Consider the following 17332-nt stretch of genomic DNA (forward strand, 5'->3'; position numbering starts at 1 on the left):
AATTCGCAGCAGATTAAGCATGTAACCCTATACACATTTACCTGGGATTAAACCTCAATTTGTGGGACTTCTGAGTAGACATGCCTAAACTTGCATTGCAAAATGTAGACTTTTTAATCCCAAATGTCCAGTTTCTTGGGAGAATGGATGAAGGTGAAATAGTAACAATCGCCTTACATTTCCTGATTCAGACAAGAGTGTTGTCCAAAGGATGGTAGAAACAACTCTTGTTCCCAATGATCACTTGTCTTAAAGCCCTAGATAACGGTTGTAACTGTGTGAATAAACTGATCAAAAAGTAACCGGCAGAAATCAAAACAAGTTAATTCCCTAACTTCTAAATCACCCTAAACAGATTTATTTAGAAAGAGAGAATGATTCATGTCCAATAATCCCCGAAAGTCATACTTTTGTCCAAGTCTACTCATTTAGCATTAGTGTGATAGCCTACACAAACACACCAGAAATACGCCCAGCTGCTCTCAAACCAAGGTGTTTTTTTTCGTATTGAGGAGAAATACTCGATATAATCAGCTGCATAACGATTCTGGAGAATGCATCCGCTGAGGCGTTCCCCAGCACCGCATCTCCGTACCTGCAAAACTCCGCGGAATTTCTGACAGTGGCGAGACTTTTGTGAGCGCAGATAGCTCTGACCAAATAAATGTTGGCAGTTCTACCTGCTGTCGACCTACCGGCTTTGGTCATCTTTGTCTACAAGCAAGGGATCGGACTAACGGACGGGAGGCGGGGGATCACTTTCTGCTCTCATCTTCCCACAATTGCTAGTAGCTGCATTCTACTAGCAGGGAGGCATTCAAGAGGCCTGCAGAGGTGGGCATTCCAAGCCAGAATCAAGCACCTCCTTTCAGTCCTTTTGTTCAGTTCCTTATAGCGTTGTTCAGCCCACTCTGAACTGGAATTAAGAACTGCTCTGTTTAAAACCTGGGTCTGTTTTCATATTGACGTCGAGGAATGTGGGCTTTCTTTCAGCCAACTAAATCGTTCTTATTACACGCTTGTCATGGAAGCGTTCCCTCGGCCTCCCTTGTTCTAGGAGTTGGGTCTGCTGTCATCTGCCTTTTTAAGGACTCTCCTGTGACGGGAGCCCTGTGCCTTTAATAACCGAGTGACAAGTAGGTGTGGCTTCTGTAACTGGGAGAAGCGTCATCTGCCGAACGTCTATTGCTAAACCCTCGCATTTTTTTATTATATTTATATCCCATCTTTCCTCCGAGGAGCTCAAGGTGGCATACATGCTTCTCTTCCTTACCATTTTACCCTCACAACAACTCTGTGAGGTAGGTTAGGCTGAGGGACAACCCAAGACTAGCCTAAGTTAACCCAGTCAACTTCATAGCTGAGTGGGGATTCGAACCCGGGTCTCCCAGGTCCTAGTAGTCCAACACTCTGCCCACTGCACCACACTGGCTCTTACTTGTTTTAGTAAGGACTTGGCGCCTAGAAGTTGGGCTGCCACCAGGTTTCTGGTCCTCCTCCTATGCAGGGCTTGAATAGCAGGGCTGACCCACAGATACGGAGCCGATGAAGCTCTTCCTGGAACGGAGATAAAATGACGGGGAAAGCTTCAACGATTTTATTTCTCTAGCTACTGCTGAAGGCACAGGATTGGGGCCCGAAACATGCTGAGCAGTCGTAGGCTAAAAGCTCCCTTCCCAGGGTTATCAAGTGGTCGCTGTCGTCTGATCAGTGGTATAGATTTGGGGGAGGCAAAATAAAGGTTACCCATGAATCGGTGGTGAAGAAGATTTGCTTAAATATTGCTCTCGGAAATTCGTTAATGAATGAGAAGCGGATTCAGGGGAGCTGGGTGGGGAGGGGTGATCTTTAGAAGTTTGAGACAAATTCTGAGCAGGATTGACAACTGATCTAATATTTTTAGAAGATCAACTGCCTTTCTTTTGCCCAGATTAGTCATTTCCTTGACCTTTTAATATACCCAAGGATGAGCACTACTGGACTAAATATAACATAGGCATATCACGTGTTCTTCCGGAGAATCGTCGTTAGACTCATTATAAAACTACCAAGAAAGGAAGAGAGAAAGATTATTTACAACTAGACAACTCTGTTTTTTCACACACACACACACACACACACACACACACACACACACACACACACACACACACACAGAGCGCGATACACCAGTTAATCGTAAGAATGATCGATTGGTGTTGTCACACCGGTACGTGGACAAAGTCGTTCTTTGGATCAGTTAGGTCATTTTAGAATCCAGACGAATCTGCATGGTTTTAGATGAATGCAATGTTTTCAGGCACTTCTTCGCCTGCGTCAGAATGCGGTACCAGCATTTGGGAACTCTCCTGGCTTGCTGCTGAGTGGGGGCCGGGACATCTGCCCGAAAGCCCAATCCTGAGGACATCACTGAATTCCTTGGGCAATTGCAAATATTCCGTTAGGGCGGAGTTCCATAAACTGGGCTCTCCAGATATGTTGGACTACAACTCCCATCAGCCCCTGCCTGCACAGCCGTGCTGGTTGGGGAACGCGGCAGTGGAACACAATCACGTCTCACCGTAGTCCGTGGGCAACTTGATCTAAACTTCGTTTTTACTGAAATGGTGAACCTGCATTCAGGCTGTACCACTTCAGACTGCAAGTGGGCGCTCACAGACTGGAATGCGTAATAATAATAATACCTCCAGATAGGAAACTAAATAACAGGAAGACGGTTGAGGCCAAGCCCAACATGCTTGGTTTTCTATGAGTAGGAATCTCGCCCCTCCCCCCGCCCTTGAGTGATCATGTCATGACGTGACACATACCCACACATCCATCTGTAGTCTGAAGTGGTATAGCCCAGACACAAGTTTACCACCTCAACGAGGATTACAGTCATAGTTTGATTGTTGGCACGCTTAGGTGACGCTAATGGTGGAAGTGGTTAGTGTGGCACTGCTAGCATATTGGCTATTCCAAACATGGAAAAGCTCCAAGCTCATCCACTGGAACATAAGAAAACTTATCCATAGAAACACTGAAGAAATCCGGGGCTGAAATAGCATAACACAGAAAAATAACCTTCCTGGAAGAAGACAGAACCTTTCTCCATGGTAGCTGTCCAAATAAATGGAGGTTTGGGGGTGAAACGAGGGAGGGCAGCATACAAACATGGTTTCCTCCACCTTGAAGTGATACAGCCCTGTCCAGCAAAAACTTTATTTATTTATTTATTTTATTTATTACATTTATAAATAAAGGTTTTATTACTTGATTAAAGTTTTATCACTTGATTCTGTTGCATGTATAAACTGAGCTCACGTATGGAACTGAGCCTAGGAAAATAAATATCTTATCCAACTCTAAGAGTCTTGTAGAAACTTTAAAGGCTACATGAAGTATGTACTGAGGTCCACAAAAGCTTTTGCCATAATAAACGTGTTACTCTTTTAGGTGCCTCAAGACTCCTTCTGGAAATTGCTCAAAATCCAGGGCAGATGCAGGATCCGAACCCTGTCTCCTGTCTCTGTATTTATTTATTTATTTAATTAATTTATATACCACTTTATATTTTTTAAAAAATCTCAAAGTGGTTTACATTTCAACATTATCCGCTAACTGAACCAGATTAGCTGGACCAAACACAGAAGTTTCCCAAGCCGCGTGGCCACTGCTTGAAGAAAGGGCTGGGGTGACTTTTAAGTGCCTGGTGTGGCGTTTCCGTGGGGGGCGACTTCTCTCCAGACACAAGAGGCGTTCCTATGAAGGCGCGCACAGGTGCCCCGCCCGCCCAAAGGACAAACAGCTAAGCCCATCTATCAAAGAAGGAGAAAACGCACGGATTAAGGAGTCCTGAGTAACTTGATTCCCCTTCCAACTACTCCTGCTCCAGCAGCCCAAATAGCAACAGCAGGCGCGCCAAATATCTAAATCTCCAAAAATGATACCTCTGATGTGCTGAAACAGCTGTAAAAGGTTATGCCGTGGGACCTGCGCATCTGCTTACAGGCATCAGCCATTAGGAGGAGAGGTCGAGGGTCAGATGATGTAACTATCCAAAGAAAGTGTCCAATGTTGGCCAGTAGGACCGGTTGGGAATCGCTGCCCTAAGTGTCAAGTCTGTGGCCATATACCCTAGAAGCGTTGCAGAGTTGTCTAAGAACGACTGCAGGTGTTCTATAGGCGGAGTCTTAACTGTGGGTGCTGGTAGCGTGTGGGGCGGTACCAGGTCTTTTATGAAGCTGTGTGGAAATGTTTGTGTGCAGCACATGTGTGTAGTGGTGTGTAGGTACTATGAGATGTGTTTTTGTTGTGGGTGGGTAATGGTGACACTTTTCTAGCGGTGTGTGTCTGGTGGTGGGCTACCACTAAGTATCTCTGAATGTGTGTGGGTGTTTTCGAGAGAGAGAGAGAGACCTAAATCCTATCAGTTGGCTACGCAGTGTGCATGTAGCATGTAACATTTAAATCACACGCATATGCAGGCAGGTATACTGGTCAGCACAATCCCTTACAAGTTCATTCAGATATACATTTAGGTTCAACTGGAGTTTTTTCAGAGGAGTGTGCCTAGGATTGCAGCCATTGATCGAATTCCTAAATGACGTTAACTCCGAAGTAAATTCGGAGTTGGGAAAGGGGAGTGGGGGAGGCTTCTCACTATATGTGCACTGGAGTGCAGCACTGACTCCTTGGCTACTGATTCGGCTACCTAGGTGTGAGTTAAGCAGTGTGTGATTTACTCTCTTTCTCTCCCCCCCTCTCTCTGTGTGTGTGTTTTTTTCCAGCTCAGGAAAGAGAAGAGATGCTACTTCAGCTTCAACCCCCAGAATCCGAATGAGGGAAGAAGGAAAGAGAGAGGGAAAAAAGCGCCTTCCCTTTCAACAGGGACTCATGCATCAAACTTCAATTTTCCGGACGATTGAATTAGTGATTTTTTTCCCTCCTGAACTAAAATACACTTAAGTCTTTGGGATTAATTACCACGTTCTGGTCTCTCAGACGGTAGTATTAGTTATCGTTGCCACGTCTGACATCAACCCTGACACCTCATAAAATAAGGAACTGAATTTCACTGACTCAACCGTCTCCCTCAACCCCGCCAGGAGGAAAGGAGTGTGTGTGTGTTTGTGTTGGGGGAGGTCCTCGCTGTTACCTTTGGGAGCCCAGGAGGAAGCCGACCAACAAAGGCGAGCCTTTAAGACAGCAAGGGACAAATTCGGGTCTTCCCTCGGCTTCCAAAACGTAGACAGAAGACGGGTTAGGGAGGTGGCTGAGGATAGCCCAAAATGAAGGCTGGTGTAAGGGAGGCGAGGGGCGGGCGCACAAGCGCACGTCTCTGATCCCCAAAGGGGATGAGGGGGGGGGTTGCTCCTGGGATTAGACCTGCACATTTCCCGGGCCAGGAAGGCATTGGACATGGCCAGCAAAGCAGAAGGGAGTTTCTGGCAAACCCTTTTCGCCACATGCGCAAGCACACACACGAGTGAGTTTAAAGAACCGGGCCAAATAGGTTTTGGAGGGGGGAATTTCCACTGGATATGGAAAGGGGGGTCATAATAAAAGGGGGGTTGGGATCTCGGTGGAGGGATCCTTTGTGTAATCATCTTGCCCAACACCTCCGTATGCGACTGAAACTCGGCTGAATTCGCACCCAGCACGCGCACACACGCACACCCTTCCAAAGATAGGAGCGCGATCCCGGCTCCAGCTCGGAAAAGCGCACCTGATGGTGGCGAACAACACCCAGCGCGGATTCCGTTGGCTAAACACGCGCTCCCAACACGGAATCAGAGGCTAATCTAGCGCGTCCTACAAGCGCAAATGACCCCCAGCCTGCCGCTTCGCCGAGCGCCGAGGCGCGAGGGAAAAGCCGCGATTCCAGATGACACTCGCCAAACGGGTCTGCCTGCCTGCCTCTCCGCACCCCCCCCGGGTCTCAGGATGGGGCAGGGCCCCTACAATGAGAAATCCTGGGGGTGAAGAAGGGGGGTGGAAATGACCACAGCTAGAAGGAGAGTTATGGCTCAGCCCCAGTAGTCTAGAAACTTCAGTGAAATTACGTTAGGGTCAATGACATTGTGTGTGGGGGTAAGATGTGGGGAGGTCCCAGCAACACGGTTGCCCCTCTGGAATGAAGTTTTGACAAGCTTATTTTCCCGGCAAATAATCGTTGTTTCTGACCATGCAGCCTTGCATATGAATAACAGTTCTGGGTAACTTTAAGGCTTAAATCGTTTCCACAGTTGCGTACTAAGCCAGCCTCTGAAGGTACGACTGAGACAGTTTTGAGATAAGAGACAAAGGATCCGGTTTGCAAGGCTGCGACCCTAAGCAGGTGCCTTTACTTGGAAAGGAGCACTATTGACATCCACCTGACTTTGAAGGTTTAGGGTTCCTGGTGTAAAACTTGCTTGATTTCCAAGACGTCATCGCAGTAGCTCTGCCCTCTGGGGCTCAATGCCCCTCCGTGCAGCGCCATCACTTCCTTCCCATGATTATGCAGAAGTCAGTCCAACTTCGCTCTAAGTCCCTAGTAAGCCTGCACGAGGCTGCACCCTGAAACGGAGAGACCCCCGACGGTCGATATTTTCTCATATCGGAAAATCTCTGTCCTATTTTGAGAAGGAGGCGGAGGAGGAGATCTTCTCTTCCTCTGCACAATTACAAAACTGCAAGTTTTATCCGTGCTAAGAGCGAAAGTGATCAAGACTCCGCTCTGATCAGGATCCCGCTCTTCTTGATCAAAGAGATACCTGTTCAGTTAGACGTGCACACAGTCTTTTTAAAAACACAACTCCAATGCGATATGATTAGTTTTGTTTTGTTTTGAAGGCCAGATCGCCCGGCCTCCCCCATCGCACCTCCCTCCTTTCCCGGCCCTCCCTCTTTTGGCGAGATATAAAAGTCTCCCTTGCTCGGGGCTTTGTGTCGAGTGGTGATTTCATCAAATGTCCACTCAGCTTTGGCACGTCTGGGTGTCAAGATGTCTCTTGTTTCGCCTGAAACACCCCTTTTCACAAAACTCCGTCTGTCTCGGAAAATATACAACCCATCAGGTCCAAGTTGGCGCTACCGGAGAGAGGTACAATATTCCCTGAGACTGAAACATGCATTGATTTTGTCTGGTGATAATTTCCCCCGGTTTGTTTGGTTAGTCTCAGAGCCAACTGCGAGAAGATGAGAGAGCGCCGGGGCTCCTTCGGGGGCAGGTCGAGGACCGGCGTGAACAGAGGCAGCGTCCATTCAAATTTGGGATGCCTTCCTTTCACCGTCGCTCCCCCCTTCACCTTTTGAATTTCAGCCTCTTCGAGGAAAAACACAGAATGTGGGGTGAAAAATCCGCCCCTTCCTATGGAAAGAATCCCCTCCTCTAATCGTATGTGCTCTATTCAGTCTAGGCTGGAAGAGCAATCTAAAATCAAGTAAGGGTAGGTACGCAGTCACGGCAAAATAAATAAGGGGGAGCCCTGGACTCTTTCCTCTCTGGACCCTAAACCCTTGAGGCGGGGAGAGGTCCCCCTGAACGCCCCGAGGCTTCCTGGGATCGCGTGGTGCTCTGTGAAATGTTGTTGGCAAAGGAGCAAAACGGTCTGCAGGCAGTATTGCCCCAGTCCTTCTGTCCCGGCCAAATTCACATGCTGCACAACCTAAGCAGGCGGCAGGAGAGGCGCTCTGCTTGTAAGCCACGTGTGGCAAACTTGTGTGGTACTCCTGGCTCCATCCATCTCTTGTGTTTGCACACGGGCGTCAATAGCTCACAAGTCCGAATGAACTTCGGCGCTATCCTCCCCCCGCTCCCCGTACCCCAATCTCCCTCCCTCTGAAAACAAAACAAAAACACATTTCTTGCTCACACTGAATTGTAGCGTTTGTGCAGCCTCATTAAATCCTTTGGAAGACAAAAGAATAAAGGCTTGGGGTGGGGGGGAGAGGGGAGAAGAGAAAGAGAATCTGGAGGGGGAGGGAAGGGTAAGAGCAAATAAAGAAAACAAATAAAGCCCTTTAACTAGATCTTCACATAAATGTCACAGTTTCTCAGCCTTTACGATTTGCCTGCTTAGCATAAAAACACTTAAGGACAAGATTGAAAGCTTTGCGTGATATCTGGACAGAAGTCAAACAAATCCATTGCAAACAGACCCCTCGTCCCCTTGAAAAGGAAAGAAGGGGGAGCGAGAGACAAGTCCTCTCCCAAATAAAACTAAAGAAAGTGCCTTTCATTGTAATTCATAGACTTGTTCCAAATGCCAAGAGAGCAAGGAGAAGAATGGGCGCCCATCTAAAGGCACAGATGCCCCAGTGCAGGAGGGGGGGTGAGGAAAGGGGGGCGGAGGGAGGAAAGAGAGCTTCACTCCCATTATTGTGGAGTTAAACAGTGGAAGGGTTAGGGTTAACCTAATCCATCAAATTGTCTGGAAATTGTGAGGAAAATTCAAAAACCATATGGTCTCCACGCGGTTTCGTCCTTTTGGCGACGGCGGCGCACGCTTGTTTCAGCATGGCGAGCCGCAGGAGGCAGAGCATGCTCCATTGTCGCTTGTCACTTCACAGAAGAGGCCTCATTTGTCCCCAGTTTTCATGCTTTACGCTAAAAATTACAACGCCATCTATTTTCAAAGAGGCGAAAGATTGATTTCGCCTCAGAGAACCTGCCCCCCCAAAACCGCTCGTCTCCCCCCTCCAAGTCTCGCTGTCCCCCCTCTCTGAGCTGGAACCCAGTTCTTTCTCTCTCCCCCTCCCCTTTAACTTGGCCACGATGTACACCAGATTTGTGTTTCTCACATAAATTTTACTAAGAACAGGGAAACGCACGTTGGTGGGTTAAAAAGCGAAGGCGCGCTATTTTGGGGAAGGGGATAAAGATATAGAGAGGAGCTGTAAATTAAAGTAGTATTTGGTAGATAGGCGATAATTAAAAAAGTAATATTCACCTGAAGGTTTTTGGTTTTATGCAGCCCTACGGGAAAAAATAAATCACCTTTTAATGTCTTCTCTGTGCTCCAACACCCCCACCGCCGTTCTAACGTTTTTCTTTAGTTGTCTTTATTAACACTAGACGGTTCCGCTATGATTCAGGGATGGTTCTCAGTTATGGTTATTTTTCAAAATATGGTTAAATGCAAACTGAGGGAGGGATTCGTGTATGTACATGTGTGTGCCACTTACGAAATACCATATATTTGAAACACGGATAGACTGCGGCATGACCGTGTCCTCTATAAACAATACTCTCGAATGAAAGCATCTGTGTGTATGCAGAGATGCTCACGAATTCTATTTAATAAATCATTATTTTTTGTATCCACTTGGACGTGGTGACTCACCCCCCTCCCACCAACCTGAAGGCAAATATTACTTTAGGATGCAACCCGCACAAACGACAGTTTTGGCTCTAAGTCGATTTCTACGTATAGTTTGTTTGAAATGCACATTTCCTGCTGACAATTCAGCCGCCGCAGAACGCTGGTAACTTGATGTAACCCACATGCTTGAAACTCATTGGTACCACTCCTCAAGTGTTGAAAGGAACAAATTTTGTAACCAGGGACAAACGGGATATCTAAAGACTCTCTTTCCCAAAGAAAACCTTAAAAAGTATATATTAAAATTGTAAAGGTTTTATTGTGTCGGAAAAAGACTCGTCTGTACAACTCTAAGAGACAAGATATAGAGCAACATTGTCCCTGTCATAACTTAAATAAGCAGGCCTTTAGAAATTTTTACAGATCAAAGAAAAACATTTCAAACCTGTACATTTGTATTTATAATCTTTCCATCTGTTGACGGCCGCGTCTGTTTATTGTTGTTGTTATTTTGAGCAGCAGTATTAGTAGTGTTATTTCGGTAGCATGCAAAACAATTCTAAAAAAGAGTAAAAAATAAGTCTAGATTCTTTTCTTAAAACTACCTTCATATAAAAATACGAAAGGTAGCTTTCTTTTCCTTTTCCTTTAATAAAAGCACAACAATAGCAGTAAATGGTAAAAATAGTTTTTAATTGGTAAAACGAGGCAGAAATCTCATTGGAGACCAAATCCTAGGAGCTGGAGATGGGGGGGGGAGAGAAAGGATATATTTGAACTTGAGAGAGAGCCCATAGCCTCAGGGTATCTCAGAAAAATGAAACAAGAGAATGAAACAACTAAACAAAAACACAAAGAAAGAAGGGAGGGGAAGAAAAGAATCGTGCATAGAGCATGCAAGGAAAAGGGAACCACAGGTTAACTTAAAGCTCACATAAAGTGAATTTTATAAACTTTTCAAAACAACTGTCTAACAAAGCATCAAAGAGGTGGCATTTATTCCAATGTTGTGAGTTAAGCAAAAAAAGGTCATTTTTTTAAAAAAATAGTCAAACCCTAAAAAAACCAAAAAACCGAAAGTACCCAATAGATGTGCTTAAATATTTATACAGAAGCTATCCATAATTGCACCGTTCCAAAAATGATAGCTACCTGGTTTGACAGCCGTTGGGATATTGATTCCTACTATCATCATCATCATCTTGATTCTTTTATATTGCTTATTGCTTTTGTTGACAAGAAACTGCCTTTCTTGAGTTGCCAAGGAAGCTGAGCTCCAGTTCCCCCTAAAGTCTGGCGTGCTGATTTGTTTTTGTTTTCTTCTTTTTTCGGGTGAGGAGGAGGAGGCGGCGCGGGAGGGGACCGTTTCTCTCCTTGCGTGGGGGTGGAAGGGAGCGCGAGGAGGAGGAGGCCAAGGGGGGAAGCGATTTGCCCGTTTCTTCGTTTGTTTTCGCTGGCGGGGCAAAAGAAGGGCGGGCGAGAGGGGGGAGGAGGAAGAGGAAACAGTCCCCCCCGCCGCCGCCTCCACTCAGTCATCGACGTCAATTTCCACGTCTTCGTCTTCCGAGCAGTCCTTGCTGCTGCCCGGCTGGTCCGTGAGAGGAGAGGCCGGGGAGAGCTGGAGGTGGCCGTTGCCTTCCAGTCCATGTTTGGGGAGGGCGGGCGAAAGGGAGCGGGACTTGGCTCTCCCCTCGGGGGTCGGTTCCAGCTCGGCAATGGCTACAATGTCCACCTGGCTGCTGGGTCCCAGTTTCTTGGCAGACTCCACGTCTGCTTTCATCTCTTCCAGGTCCCGCTTGAGCTTGGCCCTGCGATTCTGGAACCACGTTATCACCTGGGCATTGGTCAAGCCCAGCTGCTGGGCTATCTGGTCTCGGTCCGCGGGGGACAAATATTTCTGGTACAAAAAACGCTTTTCCAGTTCGTAGATCTGGTGGTTTGTAAAGGCTGTTCTAGACTTCCTCCTTTTCTTGGGGGTCTGTCTCTGGCCAAATATAGTCATCCCATCCCTTCCTGCAAATAGGCAGAATAATTCTTTTCAGTCTCTCTCTCTCACACACACACTCGGCGGACGCCGACACTGCACGGAGCCCACCTACCCTTCCCTGTCCCTCCCCAAGCTAAGTGAGGTAACAGTCGCCAAGCGAGCGTAAGGCATCCGGAGCCCCCAAAACGCCAGCAGGCCCGCTTGCCACCCCCCTCTTCTCTCTGTTCTCGCGTTCCCTTGGAGGAAGAGGGTTGAACACAAAACAAAACAGCGATGTGGGCAGCAGTGCACACCAATTCGGATACAGAGAGGAAGACTCTTTAAGGAAAGTAGGCCTCTAGATGCCCAATGTCTCCCAAAAGCATCTTAATAAAGACCACCCGGACTTTATTAAGGCTGGAGAAAATTCAGATACATTTCGGGTGGGGCGGAAACAGGCTGGATGCCCCAACAAGGTTGCAACGGTCGCACAGATACCACGCGTGGGTTGCTTAACCTATAAATACCTAGTTCGTGGGAAGGAGGGGAAAGGTTGGCAGTACGAGAAGAAATGGCAGAACGTTGGTGGCATCTGCCAACATTCCTCTAAAATGGCCCGGCTTGGCTGGCATGGCCAGAGATGGCTCTACTCTTTCTTGTTTTCCTCTCTACTGAGGACTTCATCCGTGGTCCTCCCCCAGAACCCGCCGTCCCTCCATCCCCCTTTCCACAAGCAGGCCGGTGAAGTTCTCAGCTGATGCTCGCCGCAAACGGAACCATCTCTTTCCCTCACGCCCAGCCACACTCACCAGCAGCCAGAAGGCAGGAAGGAAGGAAGGAAGGAAGGAAGGAAGGAAGGAAGGAAGGAAGGAAGGAAGGAGGGAGGGAGGGAGGGAGGGAGGGAGGGAGGGAGGAGAAGGTGGCCAACAGGCCAGTGAGCCAAGCACCAGAGCTGCGGGTCTTACCTTCTGCCGCTTGCAGGACGCTGACTTCCAGCCCCTTGAAGGTCTTACTGGCCAGCTCCTCGAGGGCGCAGAGTGGCGAGGTTTGGGAGAGCAGCGCCCGACTGGAAAGGGGCAGGGCAGCCGGAGGGTGCTTCTCGGCGGCCGAGAGCAGGTGGGCAGTCCCGCAGATGGTGTAACTTCTCCTCACCGAGGGCTTGTTGAGGATGTCCTCGATGCTGAAGGGCGTCAAAGGCTTATTGGAGTTGGCCGGCGGAGGCAAATGGTCCAGCGGGCTTCTCCGGCGCTCTTCCGCCGAGGCAGCTTTGCCGTCGTCTTTGGAAGTCATGCTCGGCTTGCCCACCGCAGCACCCCCTTTCCCTTCCCTCGCTCGCTCGCTCTTTGCCTCGAATGACCTCCCTCTCTTTTCTGCAACCGCCAACGCAGAACGCCGAAAAGGAGGCGCGCGGGGGGGAGGGGGGAACGGGAAGAAACGAAAAGAGAAGCAAAGGCAAAAAGAAAAGCCAAACTTCCGATCCTCAGATCCACCAGGAGGCAGGTCTGCTGGCCCTGGAGAAAAGAGAGGGCGGTGACGGGGCAAAGGAAGGCGGCGGGAAGCCGTCCTTGGACGGCAAAGGGTCTGCAGTCCTGCCTGGGAAAGTGGCGGCCGAGGCGCTGCCGTCCCACTTGATTTCTCTCGCGCTCTCTTCTCCTCCCGGCCGCTATTTTAGGATAGACCCCCCCCAATCGTCCCAGATCTCTCGTTCACCTCTCCCTCTTCCCCCAGCAAGATAAAGGGGTGGGGGGCTTCTCCTGGGCGAGGAGAGAGCAAGAGGCGCCTGAGCCTCTTCCTCGGGCTGGGGGGAGAAACAAGACGGCGAGAGGCAGCGGCGAGGTAATTGACTCTTGCTAACAAGTGATTGTTGATTGGGAGGCGATCCCTTCGCCTCAGTGACACTTTTCGCCCCCTCTCCTCTGCCTGTCTCTTTCTCGCTCCCTCTCAAGTCTGGCCAATGCAGGCTCTCGCAACTTGGTTAGGCCATTAATTGGGAGGCGGATGGTAGGTGGAGCCCACTTGAATTATAATGTCGAAATACACTTGTCATATTCTGTCCCCACTATTTGCTTGGACGTATATATTTTAAAATTACATTACAGCCAGGCTTTATTGCATCAGGATAATACAGTGTGGTTGGAGGAAAAATTAAATAACCCTCCAGAATCCCATCAATATTTCTTTTCCAGATTCCCCCCTCCCGTCTTTGATTATGATGATTATTAATCTTTTTCTTTCTTTTTCTTTTTAAAATATTCTTTCTAACCAGAGGTAGAAGGAATGAACGTATCACCAGGTAAGGGAAATCTTTCATTGAAAAACTTATTCTAATATTTTCTTTATGTTTTCTCACTCTCCTTTCCTTTTTCCAAAACATATGCACTTTATTTTTCGAAGTTACTATACCGAACCTTCAGTTCGGCACTTGGTTGGCGTGATTTTTTAAAACACACGCGTGGTTAGCAAACTGCCAACAGCTATGAAATAAAACTTTTTGTAGTGCCTTGTAATTTTTGAAGACTCGCGTTGGAAGGAATAATTATTGTGTCTTATCTATTTATCCACAGGGGGACGGGAGGCGCGTGTGTGTTTGTGTAAGCTATTGGACTAATTCTATAACAATTTATATCTGTTTTTTAAATAATTTGTAAAAATATTGACATATTGTTTGATGTATTGGTGTAGGAATCTGCACCTTGATCCAAGTAACATGGCCACCTCCTGCCTGTTAGATTAGTATAACAGCTCCTACTGCGACTAGTTTAGTAATGTGTAATTTATTATTATTATTATTATTATTATTATTATTATCATTATGCAATTTTCTACATGTCAGACAAGGTGGTGCGTTCGTAGAGCTGGGCATGAGCGTTAGCAAAATATATCATCGCTGATAATACCTAGAGGACAGCAGAGGGAGAGCGAACGAGAACGCACAGTCCCCCTATAGCTAGCTAAATCCTTCTCTGCTATAATTCAAGCGCAAAGGGCCACCAAAGAACGAAAGGGACATATTTCACTTCCCTTAAAAACTCCAGATGATTTTGACAAGAAGGCTTCCCCCAACGTCTCTTTCTTTTCCTGCCCCCCTTCTCTCTCTCTCTCTCTCTCTCTCTCTCTCTCTAATGGTTTCACTCAAAAGCTTAACAGAAAAGCTGTTCTTTGGTGGCGGAGGGCTTGGAGACCAGCGAGGTTGAGACATTTCTGTTTTTCTGAAAGGCTTCCTGAGTGACTGGAGCAGAGCGGAGGGTCGCCCAGAATCTAGAGGGACGGGAGAGGGTTGTCGTTGGGGACTTTTTTTTTTTTGTACGGGGGTGGTGGTAGAGGAGAAAGAAACCATTTTGGTTCTTGCTTTGGCATGCCATGAACATATTACAGCGTCACGTTTCATGTTATGATCACTATATTCTTCAGCACCCGGTCTTGTAACATCTACACGCCCTTTCTTAGATCTGCAAGGCGGACAAGCCTTTTCAAGATAGGAAAACGAGTGAACGGAGGGAGTGGGAGAGATGCGTCCTTTTTAAGGCCCTTTGTTTATCAACACAGGAGCCTCCAGTAATTTCGGTCGAAATCAGTTACAGAAACGAGGATTTTGAACCCTCCCTCCTACCGGCCTCCTTTGAAATCAGTAGCCAGACGGGTTCTCGCCTCGGTTAAGTCAAGTGTTGTTGATGGTGATGTGGAATAGAGGACCAGCGAATTAGGAACGTGACTCTCCCGTCTACATTTTCAGCATTAACAGCTCTTGTGAGCCCTTCCGCAATTACCTGGAATCACCGTCTCCCTCCTCCCCTCCCACTGCCTTCTCCCGGGCAAATTTTACTTCTATGCTCTAGTGAGAGGAAATATACAGTTCCCCGATCCCTTCCCCTCTTATTTATTATCTGTCCCTGAAACTTCATGTTTGTAAAGCTAAAATTCAGTAAATCTCTCCAACACCTCCTCTTACAAACACGAGCAAAATCACCGGCACAATATTTTCACGCCGCCGCTCTTATGAAGAGGAGTGCTGTACTGGCCAGCTCTGTATTCAGCATCGACAGCAAATATTTAACTGGTCCTATAAAACATGGAATCTTTCCAGGGGGAACAAAGAAGCTGAACAAAAAAAAGGGGGGAGGGAGAAAAGAAAAGCCCGCATTTGCTGTGAAATCCAATTCTCAACACCGTTTAAACCCGCGGTCGAATTCGCAGAGTGATTAAAAAGTGTTGAAAACGAAAAAAGTTTTCCATCTGGTCCGTTCCTGATTGTGGATGAGATGGGGGTTTGTGTCAGTGACTCTGGGTACAAAATATGGCGTTGCGGTTATTCCGGCTTAAGTAATGCAGAGTCCAGTCTGAGAGCCGTGGCCCAGCGATTGGATGATTACCCCTCCATACGGCCAGAGAAAGGGTATGGACCAGGGGGATTCAATACTTTTACCCACCTCCAAACCTGAGCAATCGGGTCTTTCCTACCACAGGGGAACTGACTCGCCTCTCCTCCCCCCCTCACTACTCTCATTCGGAGGTGCGGTTTGTTTGTCCTCTGATGTTTGTGCTGATGCTCGCTGCCAAACAACAAATACAGAGCAAGTCAAAGGGCTCCTCTCCTTAAAGCGCCCTCGTCCCCCCGCCTTTTATTGCTCTCTGGGAGTCTCTTTATGCAGTGACCTATTTTTAAAGGCCTATATTGGGTTATTCATCATATCAAATACTGCGAGGAGATTAGGGGAGGGGAGAAATCACCCTGGATCTAAATCGTTAGGCTCCTTTCTTGGCTTCGCCGAGAGGGGTTGTTTCCTTTCTTTTGGCTTCCTGCTTTGATAAATGGTCGGAGTCTCAATCATGAGAGAGAGAGAAGAGCCCGTTGAAATCGATGGTGGTCTCCTTTGGAGCAAGCGTGCTTTGAGGTGGAGGTTCATTGGGCATCTGGGAGCCGATCCAGAGATGTCGGCCGAGATTTGATCGGCCTGAGCGCTTGGATAGGATGTCTCGGGATCAGGTGCTCTTCTGTAAACCGAGACAACATTGCTGGGGCTTCTGATGAAGTAGACCCATGAAATGTCGGTCCAGGCGTGTGTGTCCCTCTGTGGGTCTGGCCTGGGATCACCTTTGGTTGTATGTTGTGCGCGCCAGAGCTCTCACCGTACAGAGGACATGAAGGAGGCCCGACCGCCGAGGCACAGGGGAGGAAGTTGTGGAGGGGAATCACACATCCTTCTCCCTGTTACCTTAGACAACAGGAACTGGTGTTGTGTCCTACCTGCATCAGCCCAGTGGGCTAGAGGCTAAGGAAGGGACCTTTACAGCCAACGTGTCTGAGCAATTTACTTCCACTTAAGCAGGCTTACGATCAGAGCACCAATTTGCTTTGTGCGTGCTTTTGAAATAAATAGATCAACTATCTGGACGTGCCTCAGAGACTCCGGAATACTAGTGGGATGCCCTTAAAATAATGCAGCCCGCATAAATGAAAACAAACGAATAAATATTATTTCACTGCCCTATAATGTATGCACAGGTGTTTAGAATATTGCCTAAGCGTGTTCACACTTCCTTCTCGCGAGTCCTCCCACAGGACGTGCGCCCGGGATGTGTACGGGTGAAGTCGCCTTGGGAATAATATTTCAAAGAGCAGTCATATGAAATAAAGGAGATCCAGACTCTCTTCTCCCGGTGGATCTCCTCCTCCAAACACGCCCTATTATTTGTGCAAGCATGCACTATATAGACTGCCTTGCTGTATCAACGTCCTACCAGCCAAGCAAGGCACAGATTTTTAACAATAACAAAACGTATCTCCAAAAAGTAATGGTTTGGACTATATTTCTATTCCTTTCATTTTCTTGGTTCTCAGCTCCATAGTTGCCTTGAAAATGATCAAGAAGGGACTGATCTGAAGTAATGGGTGGGTGGGTGGAGAGGAGAGGTGGGAAGTTCCAAGCATGGGGAATCACTACAGGGGAAGAACTCTGGGGTAGTGGAACATGGAAAGCTGTATTCTAAAGGGACTGTGCATCAGAATGGAGGTAGTTCGCTCTGGAGTTACCATGGAATGGAATCAGGTGTTAACAGGGAGGGGTGTGTGTAAATT

At 47.6% G+C, this 17332-nt stretch overlaps 1 protein-coding gene across 1 annotated transcript; it reads right to left on the reverse strand.

Moving 5' to 3' along the window:
- Positions 1 to 10818: 10818 nt before the first annotated feature.
- LBX1 (ladybird homeobox 1) lies at positions 10819 to 12546 on the reverse strand. Its single transcript, XM_061634398.1, has 2 exons — positions 12222 to 12546; positions 10819 to 11303 (listed from the first exon to the last, which is right to left on the reverse strand). Exons 1-2 carry the CDS (start codon positions 12544 to 12546, stop codon positions 10819 to 10821), a joined length of 810 nt encoding a protein of 269 aa, XP_061490382.1.
- Between the last annotated feature and the right edge of the window lie 4786 nt (positions 12547 to 17332).

Source organism: Rhineura floridana, chromosome 7 (genome assembly GCF_030035675.1).
Source record: "Rhineura floridana isolate rRhiFlo1 chromosome 7, rRhiFlo1.hap2, whole genome shotgun sequence".
Classification (NCBI taxonomy): domain Eukaryota; kingdom Metazoa; phylum Chordata; class Lepidosauria; order Squamata; family Rhineuridae; genus Rhineura; species Rhineura floridana.